The sequence below is a fragment of the Podarcis filfolensis genome (genome assembly GCF_964270895.1).
Source record: "Podarcis filfolensis genome assembly, chromosome: 5".
NCBI lineage: Eukaryota > Metazoa > Chordata > Lepidosauria > Squamata > Lacertidae > Podarcis > Podarcis filfolensis.
Window position 1 is genome coordinate 72,295,318 of NC_139608.1, and position 20,676 is coordinate 72,315,993.

At 41.1% G+C, this 20,676-nt stretch overlaps 2 protein-coding genes across 2 annotated transcripts in view; one reads left to right on the forward strand and one right to left on the reverse strand.

Annotated features, from left to right (window-relative positions):
* REEP3 (receptor accessory protein 3) overlaps positions 1–17,615 on the reverse strand; it is a 31,679-nt gene extending 14,064 nt beyond the window's left edge. Inside the window, exons 1-2 of the mRNA XM_083614530.1 lie at positions 17,476–17,615; positions 5,149–5,221 (exon numbers count right to left, since the gene is read on the reverse strand). Of these exons, the coding sequence (XP_083470656.1) occupies positions 5,149–5,221; positions 17,476–17,507 (105 nt within the window). The 5' untranslated portion in view covers positions 17,508–17,615. The remainder of the gene's footprint in view (positions 1–5,148; positions 5,222–17,475) is intronic.
* Positions 17,616–17,754: 139 nt separating this feature from the next.
* Positions 17,755–20,676, forward strand: part of JMJD1C (jumonji domain containing 1C) — a 115,951-nt gene continuing 113,029 nt past the window's right edge. Inside the window, exon 1 of the mRNA XM_083614411.1 lies at positions 17,755–17,828. The gene's annotated coding sequence lies outside the window, so the exon portion shown is untranslated. The remainder of the gene's footprint in view (positions 17,829–20,676) is intronic.

A 20,676-nucleotide genomic window follows, 5' to 3' on the forward strand; every position in this document is an offset into this window, starting at 1 on the left:
AGATGCCATTTCCCCATTAAAACAAAGAAATATATAAATAAGTACTGGGTTTCAATTTATAATAAAAGTTATGCTCTAGTTGTTTAAAAAGCAATTCTCAAAGTCAGTTTGTGAGAATATTCTACAAAGTTATCCTGCTTCAAAATGCATGAAGTACAATTTTTTGGAGCAAAACATTTTTCTCTAGCTTATTAGCCTGACTCTTCTAATCCCAGTTCTCCACAAGGCAGACCATATCAAAGTGCCACCATACTAAAATACAAAAAATTGAAAGACACAGCACTACTGAATTTAAAGAAAGAAACCAATTTTCAAAGCTAAACTAAAAAAAAAGCTTTTGTAAAACTACAAGTTGTAATTTACATAGTAGATCAATTTAATTACCATACTTTTCCGTGTATAAGACTAGGTTTTTTTTACTAAAAAATAATGTTAAAAGGGGGGTAGTCTTATACACAGAGGCAATCTCCCCCCATTTTCTTAATTTTGAGTCCCCCCCAAATAGGGGGTGTCTTATACACAGCAGTGTTTAATACACGGGAAAAAACGAAATATCTTTAGCCATTAACTAGAGGGGGGGGGGTTTAATCAGCAAGGACATGTTTTTATTTGTGATGTGTAAACTTACTTAATCACCCAGTTGAGCATTAAATGCATTTTATTAATCAACTAAAAGTTATTTAGATGGCTAACAGCCTTACGTAATCAATTTTAAAATTACACCATTGAACTCATAGATGTATTTTCCCTTGGAGCAAACTTTGCTCACTTTATTTTTTGAAATTCCTCAGGTTCAGACAGATTTCTTAGCATTTCAGACTGAACAGAGCACCAGTCATGTGATGATATCCTAAGCTTAATTCCCAAAGGAATTAGAGGGTATTTTAAGCACGAGTGAACAGAGTTAAATTAGTGTACATGCCAGCTGAAGTTACTACACTGATGGGCTGTCTTCATCTGAAAAAAATTGACCTTCATGTGAACTTCCATAGACTGAGCAGAATGCTTTAATGTAGAGGAAATGGGGAAGAATAGCAGAGGAAACGGGGAAATGCCTTAGCTCTAAAACTTAAGGGTAATTCACTGGCATGTTAATCATCCTAGTGCAGTGTTAGAAACTGAGGTATGGAAGCTAGGAGCTAAATGGCACCTTAAACCTAGGTTATGGGCACCACAATCGAGTGTCTAGGTGCACTTTTTTATAACAAGAATACAAAGCTGAAAATGAATGAAGTGCAGCTAAAACCTTATGTTCATTTTTCACATGGTCTAGTCCTCATCTGCAAAAAACAAAGCCATACTCCCCCTGCCCTCCCCTCTAATATTCTTATGAGGGTCCCTTCTCCAGTCTTCAGAGAGTGGCTGGAAGTAGGGAGGCAGAAAAAGGTCCTTTCCTTCCAGCAGTGGCAGTTTTAATCTGAATTCTTAGGTGCAGTACTGCGCTCAGAGCTCAGAAACTGCTTGCATTAATGAAATCCCCTGTTGCAAAACGCGCCTAGCACAATGAGAATTTTGAACACTGCCCTAGTGATTCCATGGAGCCATATTTTGTGGGTTGCACAATTTTAAAAGAAAAATTATTTATTGGTAAAGTGCTCTTTGCAGGGCTAAAAAGAATGTTTCTGATCATTTGGGGCAATGAATAATCATTTATTAATGCATACTAACATACTATCCACAAGAAGACCATATCAACAAAGATTTATCACCTAAAAGGAATCAAATCCGATTTTTTAGAAATATGTAAACATGAAGATTTTTTTCTCAGGTGTCAAGAATTTATATTCTGATGGAAAACATGCTTGCTTATTAGCGCATGGTTTCTGAATTTAAAAACTGAAATGTTGACATGCATGTGCTAGGGTGTGCTCTGAAGGCATGAGACCTGGATGAAGGACCACCTAGGAACCACAGGTTCCAAGACTGAAGAAAGGTGAGATATACATTTAAGAAAATATATAAATATGACTGTTTATATTTAAATCATCAACATAGAGCAATGATAGATTAGATGTACTGCTGCAGGAGAGGATAACTTATGGCATTCCAGATGTTGTTGGGGTGTGACTCTTGCAGGAAAAGTGACAATGCCAACTCTTTACCCAACTCAACTAAATTCACAAACTTAAAGTCTCATGAATTTCAGTCTCTGTTCTCTGTACTTATATTATTCCATTTTATATATACTTAAGGGGGGAAACTTAAGGGTAAAAAGCTTTAAATGCCAGGCGTTGATAATTACATTTGAGAAGTTATTATGTTCACGTATTACCAATAATTATTTGAACTAAACTGCTGGTGGAAAGGGGATTTGTGGAAGAGAGTCTGTTTTAAGCAAAGAGACATGCTTCCTTAGAGAACTCGTTTAATAATTCAGTATTTCAAGCAGTGCCTGCTTGGGGCAATTACGAACTCAACATCCTGGATGACAGGCTTGATAATTCAGTCCCGAGGAACTAAAGTTCACCTGGCAAGTTAAAGCAATAATTCAGTTTCACATGCGGAAGGTTTAGCTGGCCCCATCTCATTAGCCATGCTCATACAGTCATATACAGCAAGATGGGGAACCTCCAGATGTTGATGGCAACTAACTTCAATAAACTCCAATCAGCATGGCCAATGGCCAGCGGTGACTGGAGCTATAGTCAAACAACATCTGGATGGCTAAAGTTTTGCCATCCCCAATATACAGATACTAGTTCAAATAACGGCAATGTACAGTATTTACACAGTGTTGAAACAGGGAACCATGGTGAAGTACTTCCAAATAAGATACTGGCTTATATTCCTGGCTTGTTTGGAAGCATTGTGCCGTAGTTCCCAGTTCAGACGTAACTGAAAATAATGTCTGTACTGAAACCTGGGGTGTTTTTGCTACCCATGTAAAGGAAGACTATAGAAGCAGGAAAGGGGTTATATGTGGTTGAACTCCACTCATGCATATCCACGATTATTAAGTGAACAATGAAAACTTAGTAAGACATCCTAACAAGACCAAAGCATATGCTTGCCTTGTCTCCTAAATTCCTGCCTAATCTGTATATAGATTGTGTTGATTGAAGTTCTACTAGTAATTAACAGCTGATAAATCTTTGTTTTTTTAAAAAAATAGTTTGTGCTTGCCCTTTGAGAATTTGAACCACAGTAAAGCTGTAGGGAAAGTCTCAGATGCAAAGCAGGGAAGCATTTTAATTAATTTTTCAAGCAAGAATATACAACTTGTACTAAATGTTGTTTTAAACTTTAAAAACCACTTGGTATGGGTCACAAGAATCAAAGACCTTTAATCTTCCTAGATTGGAGAAGATTTGTCAGCTCTCTGCTATCTCGGATAAGGCTGTCAAAGTGTTTATTCCCTTGTAAGACAATATCCAAGGGATGGAAAGAGCACCTCCAGAATAGTTCCTGTGTAATCTCACCTCCAAGGACATACAATCTGCTCTAACTAAATTTGTCAAAGTTTAATGTTTTGTGAAGGCTGTGTGGAGAAAACTTGTTCTCAACATGATTCAACCAAGGTGATAACAATTCTGACTCCCTTGTTTTGAAGGAGAGCTTCAGATCCCCATTTCTCAAACTGGAAGGGGCGTTGTTCCTGGAGAGGAATAGACAGCTGCATTGAAAAAGACATACAAACAAGCCCACCCCCCAAAAAACACAGAATCTAAAAAGAAAACACCACTAGAGGCAGAAGATCACAGATTCCAACTCATTTGACTCCATAAAGACAGTCTCATAAAATTGGACATAATACAACTTAAGAAACTACATATTTGCAGGCTTCCAATTTCAGTCAAGGCACACATTGGAAATAGTTACCTCACTGCCTTCCATTTCAAGTTTAACTGCTTGTAACAGAACAGATTCTAATCTTATTTTTTTCATAAGCAGGAGACATGAAAAAGTTTCTGCTTGAGTAGGTGAACAAATATCTCTTTCATTAAGTTCAACTAAGGCTGCAATTCTGCACATTTTTCTCTAAGAGTAAGCCTGAATTCAGCGGTCCTTACTTTTGAGCAGAAATGTAATGGATAGGTTTGCACTATAGAAGTTTGAGTCTTACTTCCACTGACTGTACAGCGCACCTATTCAAAAATCCAAACCTTGGCTAGGCAGAGTCTTCCTCTTCCCGCAGATGGGAGAGTGAAAGAGGGAGACACACAACCCTCTAGGTCAGTGCACAATGTAATAATATGCAGCATGGCTCTCAGCCTTCCTAAGGTGGGTTGGCTTCACAGGAAAAGTATACCCTATACCACAATTAAGGTTGGCAGAAGGAAATGTGCATCAAATTAGGGAACAGCTGCAGCCAAATTTAAGAAGGGAGTCAGTGTTACATCTACACTGACGCACTCAGGTATGAATTAGGATCACAAGGTGTTACAATAAATTATTGTGCAGTAGCAGTATATGAGACGGGATGGAGCCACCCACTCAGCACCAGTGTTGCTGCTGATTACCTCAGTGGGGCTGGGATATGAAGGCAAAAAGATTGGGACCATGCAGTTGCCCCGGTGGGACTGCCGCCATCAATCCAGCACTTCTGCTGGTGCAACTGCTCAGTCTCGGTCTCACAGCTGTCATGTCCCAGTCAGTGTTAGAAACTGAGATATGAAAGCTAGGAGCTAAATGGAGCTTAAACCTAGGTTATGGGCACCACAATCGAGTGTCTAGGCACACTTTTTTTACAACAAGAATGCAAAGCTGAAAATGCATGAACTGCAGCTAAAACTTTATGTTCATTTTTCACATGGTCTAGTCCTCATCTGCAAAAAACAAAGCCATACTCCCCCTGCCCTCCCCTCTAATATTCTTATGAGGGTCCCTTCTCCAGTCTTCAGAGAGTGGCTGGAAGTAGGGAGGCAGAAAAAGGTCCTCCTTTCTTTCCAGCAGTAGCAGTTTTAATCTGAAATCTTAGGTGCAGTACTGTGCCCTGAGCTTAGAAACTGCTTGCATAAATGAAATCCCCTGTTGCAAAATGCGCCTAGTACAATGGGAGTTTCGATGCTGGTCCCAGCCCCATTCAAATGAGCAGCAGCATCACCAAACATACTACTGAACTTGAGACCGTATGACTTTTGATGAAGCTGTGTTGTATCACACCACAAATGCAACTCAGTAATACAAAAATAGCGCAACAAAACTTACGTATTCCTTCACGTTTTTTGTCTTCACAGCTTTGTATGAATAATATGCAGGATACAGCATTCCAAAAACCAGCCTGTTGAAAAAAAATAGAAGTATTTAGGTTTGACAAGAAGGGCACAATAAATAAGCAATGGATCTGTAATATTGCATGAGAAAGAAAAAGAGATAAACTGGTTTTTCCAGTCACTTCAAAAGCAAACTTTGACAAGACAAGATAACCTAATGAACAACTGCTTCAGTTAACAGGACTATCCCATCTGAAGTCTGTATGAAGTTTATTTCAGTGCTAACCTGTCAACCAATCTTGACAAAAGTTCCAACATAATCCTGTCTATGGTCTCTGTATATTTCATTGGATTGGCCTCTGTAATTCGCCCTTCTTAACTTCAATATGAAATACTTCCCAAATATTATTTCTTTGGTCAAAAAATTAGTTGACTGGGGATTGTCTTTGATGCATTTCTTTAACGTTGGCTGCTTTGATTAAGAAGGAAGTATTTAAAATTCAGTCATATACACATTTCTTGTTCTGCATAGTGAGTTTATTTTTAAAAACCTGAAAATATTGGCAAACATGATTTAATCTATTATGATTTTTAATACAGATTACCCCATTACACAATCTGCAGTAAGACTTGCATATTTGCCATTCCTACAGAACACACTTACATTTGGGTTTTCCCCAGTGGCTTTGGCATTGGGAGCTAAACCATTCAACTGGCTGTTGCCAGCAGTGCAAGTGATTTATATGACCTGCAGAGCTCTTAAGGTAGAATTTAATGGGTAGCACAACAAGAATATAAAAGTTTTACCTGTTACACATAACACTTAGAGATAGAAAACATAGAATAACTACTTTGAAGCTGGACAAAACACAAATCTTATTTGTTTAAGCCATGACTTAGTTAAAAATCAGCTTCCTTAACTACATCCCCCAATCCCCTCCAAACTGGTGCCAAAGTTTTGCAATTGTTTTGCAGCATTTTGCAGCACAAACCCCACATTTTGCAGCACTCCCAAAACTGAGCAATTGATACTCAAACTGGGAGTCATAGGTATCACCCCAAACCCAACATTCTCTGTTCTCCAGTCCAAACCCCATGTTTTGCAGCCCATCCCTCCAAAGCACAGAAAGCAATACTGTGTATCAAACTGAGGCTATTCCAAACCAATGCAAGAGTTATTGCAACAATTCTTTCTACAGCACCCTGAAAACTGTTTATGCTGGAAAATGATTGCAAAATTTTGCTACAGGTTTGGAGGGGACCCAAATTTCAGCATTTGTAGTTAAGGAAGCTTCATGAATGTGCTACAACTACAAATAATAGAAATGCATGAAGGTAAACAAATCTGTTCATCTATCACTTAACATATTTGGCAAAGGGAAAGATTTGGCTCAGGGAGCTTTCTTTTCTTTTCCTGCATGTCTTCACAAATATCACTAAAGGGCAGAGATTCTAGTACGTTACAGCTGTGTATGTACATACACACACACTTGCCGCAATTATTCACAGAGGTATCAGGTTTACTCTTTGCTAACTAGCCTATATAGCAAATGTAGCCCCATGAGAGAATATCATCTGTTTATCTGAAGACTTTGTTACTCCAAGCTAGTTGGATGAATGAAGTATTTCTGTAGGCATAAATACTCATATTTATATTAACTATTGTATGCACTGTAGCAAAGGCTCTGGGATTACGGCATTTTTGAAACATACTAGGGGCAGCACTACCGTAAAATAAGCTATATCACAGTTCGCTTAACAAAACATCGTACAAAGACAAAAAATGCTTGATTTTTATATTGAAGACACTACGTTGACTTTTAGCTGGCATTAAATAAAAAACCATTTTCAGTCAAACTGTTTCAGCTGATTCTAATTATATTACACACTGCTTTTTAATTAATAGACTTGTTTACAAATGTATGTAGTGCCATTTGAGTTCATGATTGTTTCATTTCTCCAGCTTTATAAAACATAGTGCTTTCTCTGGAATGGAGACAGAGATTTCTAAAAAGAATATGCATTCATCAAATATAATAAATATTTATATTCAAATTGAAGTGTGAGGTTTTAAGTATCTAGTCATTCTACAGCATGCAGTTCTCTATATACTGAACATGGAAATGGGGGTGCATGAAAGCAGCTTGCAATGGAGATAACTCTGGCAGCAGACAAACCAATAACAAGGTAGGCACACAATCATGGCAAGAAACTCAACTGTAGATGTGAAAGGGTTATTATACCAGTATCACATTCATGTCTTTGTAAAGTTAGGTTAACTGAATTTATATACTGCTTCCCACAACAAAGGTCTCAAAGTGATTTAGAACCAAGGAAAAATGCAAGGTTGTATTAAATGTAGCAATAAGGAGCAATAAGGTTAGTGTAAGTGTTTCTCGAGGAGAGTTTAGGAAGGGTGAAGGGTTGCTTGGGGGGAGGGAGAAAGAAGTCCTATTGTGAAAGCATAAGGTTACTAGATTTTTTTAATGAATCCGGGGACACTTTTCAACTTCCTACTAAATAGATGGATTTTGTCAGGGGACTGATTTGTAAATCCAGGGACTGTCCCCAGGAAATGGGGATGTCTGGTGGCCTTATGCTAGTGGGCATAGTTGTGCTGGTTCAGCCAGTACAATGATTTGGTTGAATACAACCCACAGTAATAAAATCACATCTTTAATATATTAGAAGCAGAATTAATAATACAATATCATATCATAGGTGTTGCCCCAAGACTTTGCCTGGTGCCAAACTAGAGAACCAGTCTGTTCTCTCGTTGCCATTCTCCAGACCTCTCTTAGAGGTGGCTCATAGAGAAGGGACTTAGATGATGATCTTGGTAACTGGGCGGGTTCATACAGGGAAACACATACCTTTACATATAGGGTCCCAAGCCTTATAAGGCTTTAAAAGTCAAAACCAGCACTTGAATTAGGCTCCGAAACAGAGAGTTATCCAGCACACTCAGGCCAGAATTTGTGCTATAGCTTCAAATTTGGAAAAACAAAATGCCACATCCATCAGCCCAGACAGGTAGACGGTTGACCTGCAGGATGGGTGACAGCCCATCAGAATTCCTAATATTTCCTGTTTGCCCAATGAACCAGCACTGAACCAGCACTAAGTCAAATAGGAAGCCTAGTGAAGAAAGAAGACAGCAACCCTGAGCCAAACACTAATGTAACTAAGGGCATGTAGGGAAGACAAATGCCCATAAGGAAATGTGCCCTGTTATAATGTAATAGAAAATAACATTCAGCATGCAATCTACTGTAGTTCATGTTGTGAGTCTCCAAAACAGGGGATCCATCTCCCTAGTAAGGTTATGTTAGCGTGTGCACTTCACCAGAATAGTCAGGCTTTAGGAGTCACTTTCTTTCAACGAGGAAGTGTTTTTCTAAACTCAAATAGCTAGATACTGTTTAATACTTGGTTGCCATGGCAGTCTGGCGAAACATGCTTTAAATCACCAGATGGCTGATCTTTATACAAAGCAGGTACTGGCAGTACTCCAGTTCTTTCAAGTATTTCCTAAGGCATCCATGTCTGTAGAGAACAGGTCTACAGCAAATGTATGCAATAGTTCACCAGAGGTAGATTTCACATAATGAAATATATGCACTATCCATTTACATTCTTCCCAAACATGTTCTGACAACTGGCCCCACCCACACTAGACACTCAGGTAAGTTCAATGATTCCATACACCTTACATCAATACAGCAGTTTGCCACATGAAGAGAATAAAATTCAACATAACAAGGTTTGCTTCTGGTAAACCAGGATCAACTAGGACTTTTAAGATTAATACTGGGCTCCTTTAGAAGAAAATGCCATGTTCTTGATGCACTGGCTAGCATTTTTAAAAAAAATCACCTTTGTGATTATGGCAATTATAGAGGTGTATTCTCCCCACCCAACATGCATATCATGAGAGATGACTAATTCAGTAGGACTGGCAACACATTAAGATATGTTAACTACTCATCATCTAATCAACAATTAAATATGCACTTTACCAAAGATCAATATAGATGTCTTCCAAGATACTGAAAAGCATAAGTTAACATTCCAAGCAGGAAAAAGCAGGAAAATGGACTTTCATTCTTCAAAAGGATGAGAAACTTATGGCCCTCCAGATTTTTTGAATTCCAATCCCCATCAGCCCTAGGCAGCGTGGCTAGGTGAGGATTGGTGTGACTTTGAGTCCAACAACATTTGAGGGGCCACAAGTCCCCTACACCTGTTTTACAGGAACATTCCAGTTAAAAAATAATTTCAAAAATCAGACAAGAATAATCTTAGCTTGCAATCCTACCAAATAAAAATTACAACCAATTACTTTAATTTGCGGGGGCCAATTTATTAACACTAAATGCATAACCTACAGTGTCCACTGTTACACTAGAGGCAGAGATCAGACCTACTGACAGTGATCCTGGGATTTGAAGCAGGAATCTCAGAAGCCAGGGCAGTGACCTAGCTTAGTGAACTACCTGGGATTGAGTGAATGCAGGCCTCAGATGCTCTCCAAGCACAAAATGGAATGGTGTATAATGTCAGCCCTGGTCAAACACTCTGCCCTTCCCTAGTAAGAGCACATACTAGGCCTTGAATCAGATACAGCCTCTCAGCCCTGACCTGGCTCTGACATTTACTGCTGACTACTGGTTGCGATTTGTTTACCTGCATTAGTCATGTGCATTTCCTTCTTAGGAGCTAATTCAACAGAACAAAAGCACAGGGTCAATGCTTTAGGAATCAGCTGGGAATGATAAACAGAGAAGAGGATGCTACTTATTAACAAAGTGACCAAACCATCAGTGTGATTCAGCTATCCACATATAAACTTCAGTAGGACTAATGAACTACAGTGGTACCTCAGGTTACATACACTTCAGGTTACAGACTCCGCTAACCCAGATATAGTTAATAGGTTAAGTGGTGCTTCAGGTTAAGAACAGTTTCAGGTTAAGTACGGACCTCCGGAACGAATTAAGTACTTAACCTGAGGTACCACTGTATTAAAGCACAGGACTGATGAAATTTGATTTGGAACACTTTGCCCAGTTTCAGTAACCCATTTCTGAACATTTAGGATACTGCTATTTCTATTGCCATTTACACTGGAAATAGAATATAGCTTTCCCCAGGACCTAGAAATGGGACATTTTGGGCAAAGCCTATTAGTTTTCCAGACTGAAACATTATTTGCTATTTTATTCTTTTTAAGTCTTTAAGAGCTATTGTGGACTTCCAAAATGTTGCCGATTACATCAGTTGGAGGAATTCATCATCATCATCGAGTGCTTGCCACATTGCTTCAATTGCACCACAACAGTTCATAATGGATAAATTGATCCAATGTGGCAACACTGGCAAAACATCAACTTTTTACTGGGTCTATAAGCATTATAAGATACAGATGTTAAGACAAAAAGAATAGTGAGCAACTACCATAAGCAAAGCTGAAAATAGTTGTTTCTAGTCTTACTATTTCACAACATTCATCTCTATCCCACTACCTAGGGGGATAAGCAGAAGAATGAATAATGAGGTGACTGTGAATGGTTCAAGTACACCAAGCTCTACTTCCCCAAAAAACCTGGGTCCATAAAAACTTTTTGCATAGTTTGGGTCATCCATAAAACTTTAAGTTATTGCAAAAGTGGAACCACATATGTAAAGAACCGAACAAGTTATATCGTTCTCCCTAAGAAAATGTCTAGATCTGAAGTCAAGTTTTTCAGAAATAATTTTCACTGCTGGCCTTGGTACCAGCATCATTCTCCAAATCAGGAAATAACACTTCTGGTAGGTTGCATGAAGTTGCCAACTTCCTTTTAAGGATAAGGGTAGACTGTGAAGTAGCATTGAGCCTTCCTATTTTGACAGCTTCTCTAGGAGATGGACCTTGATTTACATATGCAGAGACCATCTCCAAATCATCTGGAAGAGAGGCAAGTTCTCAAAGATTATGGAGATAGCCTCTGATATAGAAAGGGCTAAGTAAAAATAATAGGTAGCAACGGACTAGGAAAAATCTCTACAGCTAATTGTGAGAAAGGACACAGATCTCTCTCTTTAAAAAGCACTGATCACATCAAAACCTTTATCCATCTACAATGCCACTTTGTTACAGTACAGCTTTGACTTGCGTTCAACAAGATGACTGGCTATTTTGCAGACCCCTATAGCAAAATAAAACACAAGGTTTTTCCTTGTGTCACAGCCTTTCCCCCAGCAGTTTAGAAAATACAGTACTATCTTGTGCATGTTGAGCTTATAAGTCTGATTTTTTATTCCCAATATTTTCATTAAGGTTTTAAACAGCAACTCTTCTCCGAGTATTAGAAGAGCACATAAAAGACAGATTTGTGATTGTACATGCAATGTTCTCTGCCTGGCACTCTTGAACAATTGTCTGACAAGCAGCCAAAACTGTTATCTAAGGACACCACCAACAAAGTGTGATTGTAAACAACTTTCTAGCCAAAAAGATAAATATTGGGCTCCAAATATATAGAAAAACTATTGTTCCTGATTACTCTATGGCACTCTTTGCCACTCTAATAGTGATACTATCTATCCCAGTAATAGTTACACTTTAACATATTTAACTTGTGCGCATTCAGCTTTTTGTGCCTGGCAAAATTTAAAAAAAGAGGCCAGGGTTCTGGAAAAAATGACTTTGGCAATCCCACCTGCCATTAAACCCAGTGGGTTTTGACTATATGCAGTTTTGGCGCAATCTCCAGAACATAACCCCGTAACTGGGAAGGCACAGTTTTTCACCATTCCTTTGAGCCTTGTTTCAATTTACATAGTGAAGAATCAATTAATCTTTAGAACTCTTCCTCATGCTTAATGAAAGAGCATTCTATAGCTCAAAAAGCAGAAGGAGCATTTTTGTACAAATCTACTATCAAAGTGCTGTACTGTCAATCTCCATTTATCACATATGTTAGATAAGGATGACTACCGATACTTGCTCTTCTTTTATAAATGTATGAAAGCAGTCATTGTCAGGACTATGTCCAAAGACTTCATAGTCCTTACAGCTTCAGAGCAAAAAAATAAAATAAAAATCTTCCGAACATGGTTGAGATGAGCCACAGCTCAGCAGCATGTTTAACAAAAAAAGAAAGCTTCCTTGAGATACAACACAGAATTCTAAGCAAGGGCCAAATGCCAACCACTTTCACTGGCTGGAATAGAACTAGCATCGCTCTGCGCAGCAGAATCCTTCAGCAGCAATTCTGCAGATAACTGTGGGACGGATGTTACACTCATGTACAGCGATGCCCACTATCTCCTATTCATAGATTTGGAAGAGACCACAAGGGCCATCGTGTATTCTAGCAGAACAGAAGAAATGACAGGCATCTTACATCATAGGACAAGTATCCCATCAGCCCGGTGCTTCTACTTCTTCCTCTCAGTAGCAGTTTGCTAGCATGTCTTGTTGCCAAGAATTCTAGTCACAGCATCCCTTGAAATTCCTAGTCCACAGACATTGCCTATCTATAGCAAGTCATTCACCTACGAAGTCCTGGAATTTTTTTCATGGTTCAGTGGCATGATTTGCCTTGGCAACAACAGATGGGTCTACTTTTAAAACATATATAAATACTGGAGACTGATTTTAAGGGACAACTTCCCTCTAAGGAATTACCTACTTGGATTTCCTTTTTAAAAATCTAGCTGCTCTCTGAATGCTGCTTTTGTTTCAGTTCTTAGTGCTACAAAATTCACATTATACAAACATGCTGGCAGTTCACATTAAACAGAGATGCAAAAAGTTTTTTTTTAATGTTAGGGCTATTCTAAAACATTCATTCTTTAAACAGCATTTTAGAAATCTGGATCCACATGAGCGCATTTTTGTACTGGAAATACCCTTTTGCTGCCAATGAAAACTTCTTTAAAACATTACACCATTTGAAATACAGAACTCATAGATGTGTCTTTAATCCAACCCACCTGCAATTCTCTAAATGTCACCAACTCCACCACTTAAAATTAAAGAACATGCAAAGATCCTTCTGGTTATTAATTACACAGCCTCTCTGTTGCTAATTTTACCGGCTCCTCCTTTTACACCCCTTCATTACATACTTCTACCCACAAGCAGGCTTCCAAAAAATCTACTTTGCCACATCCTCTGGTCAAGTTAAGAGTCAGCCAGTCTTCCTTCCAACTTTGAAGCTGCAAAGGTGGGTGGGGATTGCCTGGATAGTTACACTATTCCTCACCATCTCCCCAGTTTCCAAGTTGGGTAGAATCATAGAGTTGAAAGGGACCACCGAGGGTCATCTGGTCCTACCCGCTGCTATGCAGGAATCCAAGCTGAGGCTTATTTGTCAACTGTGTGGCCAAGGCACCTTAAGAACCTAGGCCATGAAAATTAACTCTTTTTGGAGTATGTAGAGTGTACTCAGGGTTGACATTGTAGTACTCTGGAGAATGAACACATAATGAATCACCTAGCTGGTGAGATCAACATGACTCCTAGAGTGGCGATCAAAACTATCTCATTCAGAAGCCTGCAGTAACACATCTTGGAACACATCTTGTCTCAGAAACAAGACAAGTCCACACACGCCTCTAAATATAAGCCAACAGGCACAACATGGGGGGAAATCCTGAGATTCTCCCAGACACTGCTAATATTTAGTTACTAAGGTTCTTTTTTTTTTTTTAGAAAGCTTTCTTCGTCCTAAAAAATGCCTTTCATTGAAAGGCAAGGTTTTTGAATTTAAGGTTTCATAAACGTTAACTTTTACTGACTGAACACCTTACTCAAAACTTATATTTAGTAAATGGAAAGTCATGTACTATTTATTGTGTGTTACTGCACAGACCTGCTAAAGCCCTAGCTTTAGGGCTTGAATGCTACCTCCCAGCTGTAACCATTCACATTCATCAATATGCTCAAGGATAGACATATTTCCATGTGTTAATGTTCCCACTATTTGGCCATTGTCAGCCACAGAGCAAAAACAACAATTCTCTTTGACACTGCCACCCCAAGGACCCTCCTTCCTTCCTTTATTAACAACCATACCAGCAGCTACTGTTCTTTCCACTATCAAAACCCATTCAACTGGGCCAACTGTTGCCACAATAGATCAGATTTCTCCTCTTCTAGTTTTGTTTCTGAGGCTGTGAAAGTAGCAGAGAAACCTCCTGCAGAAAAACAGACACACTTTTGCTGTATCATCCTCAGAACTCTTGCTTCCATGGAAGCATCTTGGAAGAAGAAAACTAAAAGGTCCACAGTGTGTGCATGAACTAGCATGCAACTACCATTTAATTTCATGTGTAAGCTCTTTAAGAATTCTTGGGTGGATGCCACCTGGAAGCTGGTGATGTGTCGGTTTTTAATTCATTAGTAAGCCCTAGAACATTGTCTCTTCTCACCAACATTAGCTTCACTTCCTCATTGGGTGGAATTCAACGTCATGCTCATCTAATAATTCAATCTACCCCAAGATTTCAGCTTGCCAGAGAGAATGACACCCCCACCCCTGTGCTGTTCAGGGGGATCTCCTGACTCCTCCCCACAGTCAACTTGGGGGGGGCACAGGGGAAGGAAAGGGGAAAGCCCTGTTTCTCAAGCAGACATCCTTGCACAGGACTTATGGTGAAACGACTGGTTGGGTGAATTCTGCCCATTTTGTTTACTTTTAGTGGAATGATGTTCTAATCTAATTAAATTAAGCATGCACTGTACATACACGGTATGCAACATTATTAGGTTTTTGCTTCTATTGTAATAAAATTTAAGGAGTTACAGGAACCACACAGACTAATCAGCAAAAAGGAATGGTTGTTCACCTTAGGCAAGTGAATTGCTACTACCATAATTAGTCACTACGGATGTGCAGTTGGGAGGATAATTTTTAATGTAGGCTTGCAAATTTGCTGTAACCTGCAAAGTTGCTGTTCACATGCACCAACAGGAGACCAATATTAAAGTTGAAAGACTGATTTAAAAGGAAACGTTCACAAACTCTTGGATAATGCATACCTTCAAAGCTGCAACTGCTGCCACCTTCAGTCCATATATAATTTAGTGGATCTGATATAGTACTGCCTGCTCAGAAACGTTTCCATGAGATGACAGTTTCATGGTTGTCTGTGCAATTTCCACCTCATACCCATCATTACAGAATTCCAAATATCTGAAACATGCCTACTGGTTGACTACATGCATTTAAGAAGATATATTCACCATTTAATTGCTTGCTCACATGGCAGACACTCTCAAAATGCCTGGTTTACATCACAATTTTATTCACTTCAAGTGTGGGCCTCATAAGGCCACATCACTTTGCCCTTTGAACTCGAAAAAAGAGTACTTAAAAGAAAAAGGGTTGCTTGGTGTTGTCGGGGCCAGAGTTCTCTGCAGCAAACAGAGACCTACTCTTTTCCAAATCATAGCATGTGTATGCTAATTTATATGGCTGACATAAAACATTTGATTGTTTTTATACCACAATTTTAAAACAGTCCTCAGAATAATAGGCACTGTTTGTTTTTTAAAAATTACACTGTATTTAGAAATAAATTATAAGGGTTGCCAAATTAGTATTTAAGCTGCCACAAGATTGCCATTTGGGACTGGAACTACATTTACCAGATCACATTCTTATAGCTATGAGGACTACCACAAATTCTTGTTAAATTAGGTTAAAATCACTACAGCATGCATTTAAAAGCCATTCTTTAATCATTTAAATGTTAAAATTAATGGATAATATATGGGATTTCTCAGAAAAACATACCTTCTTTCAACACTTTGCCGAATGACCAAAAAATGCTAGTCTTTCAATAGGAAAAGTACACTTTAACTTTTCAACTACGGCCCCCTCCCCCATGATGGCAAAGGTATTTCTGATAAAAACACAAAATGGTGTATCCAAGGTCCAGCCAAACCCATCACTTAAAGTCTCTTTATAGGCAGTGGACATTCATCTATCTCCCAATTAGTTTCTAAATCGTATGAATTTAAGCAAACAGACAAGGATGAAGACCTGGCACTGTTGGGTCATATTCATCAGTAGACCCATCAGTATTATACTAATAAAACCTTATTTTTTTTATAAAACAGGGGGAGGTCTACAAAAATATAAGGAGCTTCTCATTTACAGAGTTTCACTGCACCATGTTTACAAATAAAACTTATGAGCCAGCAGTCACATAAAAGCTTGTTTAGAGTCACTGGCTAGGGCTCAGTCCCCAAACCGGTTTTCAATGACAGGGCGAAGCTCTAGACAACAAAGGTGGCTGTGGCCTCAAGCGTGCCTTTACTGTTTTTAGTGTGGTGTTTTAAATAGTTGTGACCAGCTCTGGATCCTAGAGCGAACAGGAATCATAATCAGATTTTTAAAAGGTGACCATTATATAATTTGAGTGCCACCCAATGACCACAATGATATACTGTACAGACATATCTAAAACTGAGGGGAAAGAGTCTCTAAAGCTAAACAGGCTGCGTGATCGCCCCCCCCCCCAAATCTGAGAAATAAAAAACTGCCATGACTTTGCCTCGCTCCAGCGCATCTCCTCCTCTCCTTACACAACATGCCTTAGGGATAGGCTCAGTAGGTAGAGCACGATACTCTAAATCTCAGGGTCATGGGTTCGAGGTTCCTCCATTGCAGGGAGTTGGACTAGATGATCGTTGCCATACTTTCTTACTCTACAACTCTGTGAATCTATGATCGCACGTGAGGTAAGGCAGCCTCTAAGCCAGGCATGGCCAAACTTGGCCCTCCATCTGTTTTGGGACTACAACTCCCATCATCCCTAGCTAACAGGACCAGTAGTCAGGGATGATGGGAACTGTAGTCCCAAAACAGCGACACCGAGAGCCAAGCGGGCAGCTCCCTGTAACTCGAACTCGCAAAATCCCCGCGTTTGCCGCACCGAAGCCTGACGCTCTCAGGTGTACGCGGAGAGCCGCGTAAGTTAGGGGCGCGCCTAAGAGCACGACGAGGCCCATTAGGATTGTTTTCCCTGCACCCTAAAATGGCCATGCGCTGGATGTGGGGACCGGCGCTTTTGCGGAAAGGCCCACTTCGCTCCACCCCAAGTATCAAAGCAGCAGGAAGTCCCGGAGGGCACTTCTATCACCCCCGCTGTGCGCGCAAGCGCAGTAGCACCGCATTCTTCTCCTCCTCCGGCCCCCACAAGCCTCAGCGGCGAGAGAGGCAGGAGCGAAGATGCCTCCCCTACCCCCCGCGCGAGTCTGAGGGAAAAGTCCGTTGGTACCGGTCCCTCTTGAGGCCCCGCTTTCCTCACCCTCTCCACTTACACAACGACTCGGGAGATGATACACGACACCATGTTGCCGCCCCGGCTCCGTGGGCGCCGCTTCTACCTTTAACCGTCCGTCAGTCCGTCCGTCCCGCCAGCCGGAGCCCTACCTCTCCTCCCCGCTCGCCACTTTCCGCCGAGCCGGGCACCGAATGGCCCCGGCCGCTTCGCCCGACAAACACAGCCTAAGCCCCGCCCTCCTCCCGCCTCGGGCATCACAATAGGCGCGGAGGCCGCGCCTCCCCATAAACGGATTGGCTCGCGCCGCCCAGCCTCATTCGCCCGCCGCCTGCCGTCGAGCTGGGCTGCAGCGCGCATGCGGCGCGCCTCTGGACGGCGAGGAGCGGATGGGTATGTAAGGAGCCGCAGCTATGCGCCGGCGCAGTCTTTTTCTCCCCCCCCCCTTTGCTGGCTGTGTGGTGGCTTGTAATGTAGGCTGTGCTAAACCCCTTTCCCGTAGGGTCGCATGCGGAGTTATTTATTGCTTTTTGGAGAGGGGGGGTGGGGGAGCCGGCTTAGTTTGCCGCAGCGTCTCGTGCACCTTAAAAAAAAAGACTTCCCAAATGTTTATCTTGCCATTAAGCATCCGATGGAGGCGCCGCAACAAATGCAGCAGCCTTTCAGGTGCCCCAACACAAGGCCCCGGGTGGCTTCTGCTCGTGGTTCGTTGCTTTGCCCCGTTCGCGCCCCTTCTTCCTTGTCGCTGCTCTTGAAGCGGCCTCCGGGGATAATCTTTGCGCGATGGATCCGCGTCGCTAAGGCTGGAGAAAGCGGCGCCTTCGTTTCCGCACGAGGCTCCTTTCTCCTGGAGGTTGTTTTCTTCCCCCAGCCGCGTCAACGTTTCCACCCCACCCCACCAAACTGGGGAGGAGGCAGCCGATCTTCTTGGGTGCGGCTGGAGAGGTGAAATTGGAAAGCGAGGAAGTCTTGGGAAATGCCACTTTTGCACACATTAAGCTCTGCACGGTGTTGGCCTTGTTTGCTCATCTTGCGCCCGACGCCTTTTCCCCGCCGCAAAGGTGTCTCTGACGTCGCCCTCGTTAAACAATCGGAAAGCCTTGCTGATCTGCTGCAGATCGGCCAGAGATCTCCCAGTAGATCCTGATCCACCTTCTGCCCGCCCTTGGTAAATGAAAATGGTGACGCCATCCTGGAATGACTCGTAGTTTCCTTTCTACTGAACAGTTTCAAACGGTCAAATATATGCAAGGATAAATTTGTTTGACACTGGATTTGGGCATAATTTGCAATGGAAGTGTTAGGCATTAAATAGTAGAATGGGGCTGGAAGGTGGGGGAGAGGAATCATAAGCATTGGTACGCACAGAGGACAAGGAGCAGCACTAGATCTTTTTTTGATGTAGTTTTCTGAAATTAGTGAAGAAATATACTGAGACATACAAATCCCACATGTTGGCAGTTCTTGCACTAGTGCTTTCTCCTCAAATATAACCTTGTGCTATGTTCCAAACTTGGCTTCCTTCCTCCTATTGTTCAGTTCTGTAATCCTGCCAATAAATAATGTGTGTTGTAGTGTGGAAATAAATAACAACTACAGATCTGCCTGTCTGACAGGTAATGAAGATGAGTATACTTCCTAAGCTTCTTCAGGACATGTGAAATCCTGCAACTGTCCTTTTCTGATCAGATACCAGATAACCCAATTCCAAGTTTTGCCTGCTTTTTTTCTCTTCAAGGGCCATGCATAGCGCCTTTTAAGGAGGACTCTCTCATAAGGTTTCTGACTCTTAGATATCTTTTTTTACAATCCAGATTTGCAAAAATAGCAGGAAATGATGTAATGAAAGCTTGAAGCTGCAGCATGCATGAACTGTGATTCATGGAGGTGAATTTTGCAAGCATGATTGCTATGGTGAATTGTCCACCCCTCCACCAATTTAGCATAAGGGAGCAGAGGACCACTAGAACTCCCAGAGTGTGTGATTTGGCAGACTTTGTGCTGGAGTGTTGTGTCTAGAAAGTAAAAATGCATGAAAAGCAAACTTTTGAGGTTTCCACTGTTGACGTCAGTGTTTTTTCAAACAGTGGTCTGGTCTGCTGAGCAAAGGTGGCCATGAGACAGAGAAGTCTGGGTGGGAGGAAGGAAATATGGTTTCCCTACTCTGAGGGCAAAGATCCAGAGGAGGAGGTGCTGAGGGAAATTAGGTTGTGAAATAAAAAGATAGTTGAATATTTACTATTAATAAGTAAATAAATAGACTGGGAATTGAATGCAGGGGATAAAATAGCGTGTTATGGGAGGAATAAATGCATGTGAAAGGACCAGGGAAGGGTGTGTGTGTGTGTGTGTGAGAGAGAGAGAGAGAGAGAGAGCGCAGTTATGGGCAGGGGAGATAATGTGTAAGTTGAGTGTAGAAGGAGAATTGGGGAAGATATGGGCATGGGGATATAAAGGGGAAAATATTTTTAAAAACCATTTTCCAGCAAATACCATATTTTTTGCTCTGTAAGACTCATTTTTTCCCTCCTAAAAAGTAAGGGGAAATGTGTGTGCGTCTTATGGAGTGAATGCAGGCTGCGCAGCTATCCCAGAAGCCAGAACAGCAAGAGGGATTGCTGCTTTCACTGTGCAGCGATCCCTCTTGCTATTCTGGCTTCTGAGATTCAGACTATTTTTGTTTTTGTTTTCCTCCTCCAAAAACTAGGTGCGTCTTGTGGTCTGGTGCGTCTTACAGAGCGAAAAATACGGCACTTCCTCAGATTGCGAGGCTGAGTCAGTACCTCCGCAGCTACAAGGAAAATATTGGCAAATAATTTAGCAATTTTTTAAAAAATGTAATAAATATGTATAGGAAGTGATGCCAGCTGATTATACCAAACTGCGACCATTCTGTGACTGACTTAGTGAGCTGGGAGAGTCTGAGGCAGAGGGAAGTCCAGATCAGGCAAAAACCCTGGAGAGGAGGAGACTTGGGTAGCTGCGGGAAGGCGGGGACCTTTAGTCTCCACAGCTGCCTCATAGGAGCAAGACATTTGAAGAGAATTGCTGTGTTCATTAGGCCTGGCACTCCTGTGCAGATCCTGTTTAAATAATTAACTTCACCTACTCGGTGTGATCCACTGTGAGCTTCCGGCAGATAGGTTAGGTAAATATTTCATTAAGAACATAATAAGTGTTCTGCTGGATCAGGCAAAAGGCCTATGTCTAAATCTCTTTCCAAGCCTTCCAGGATAGTTGC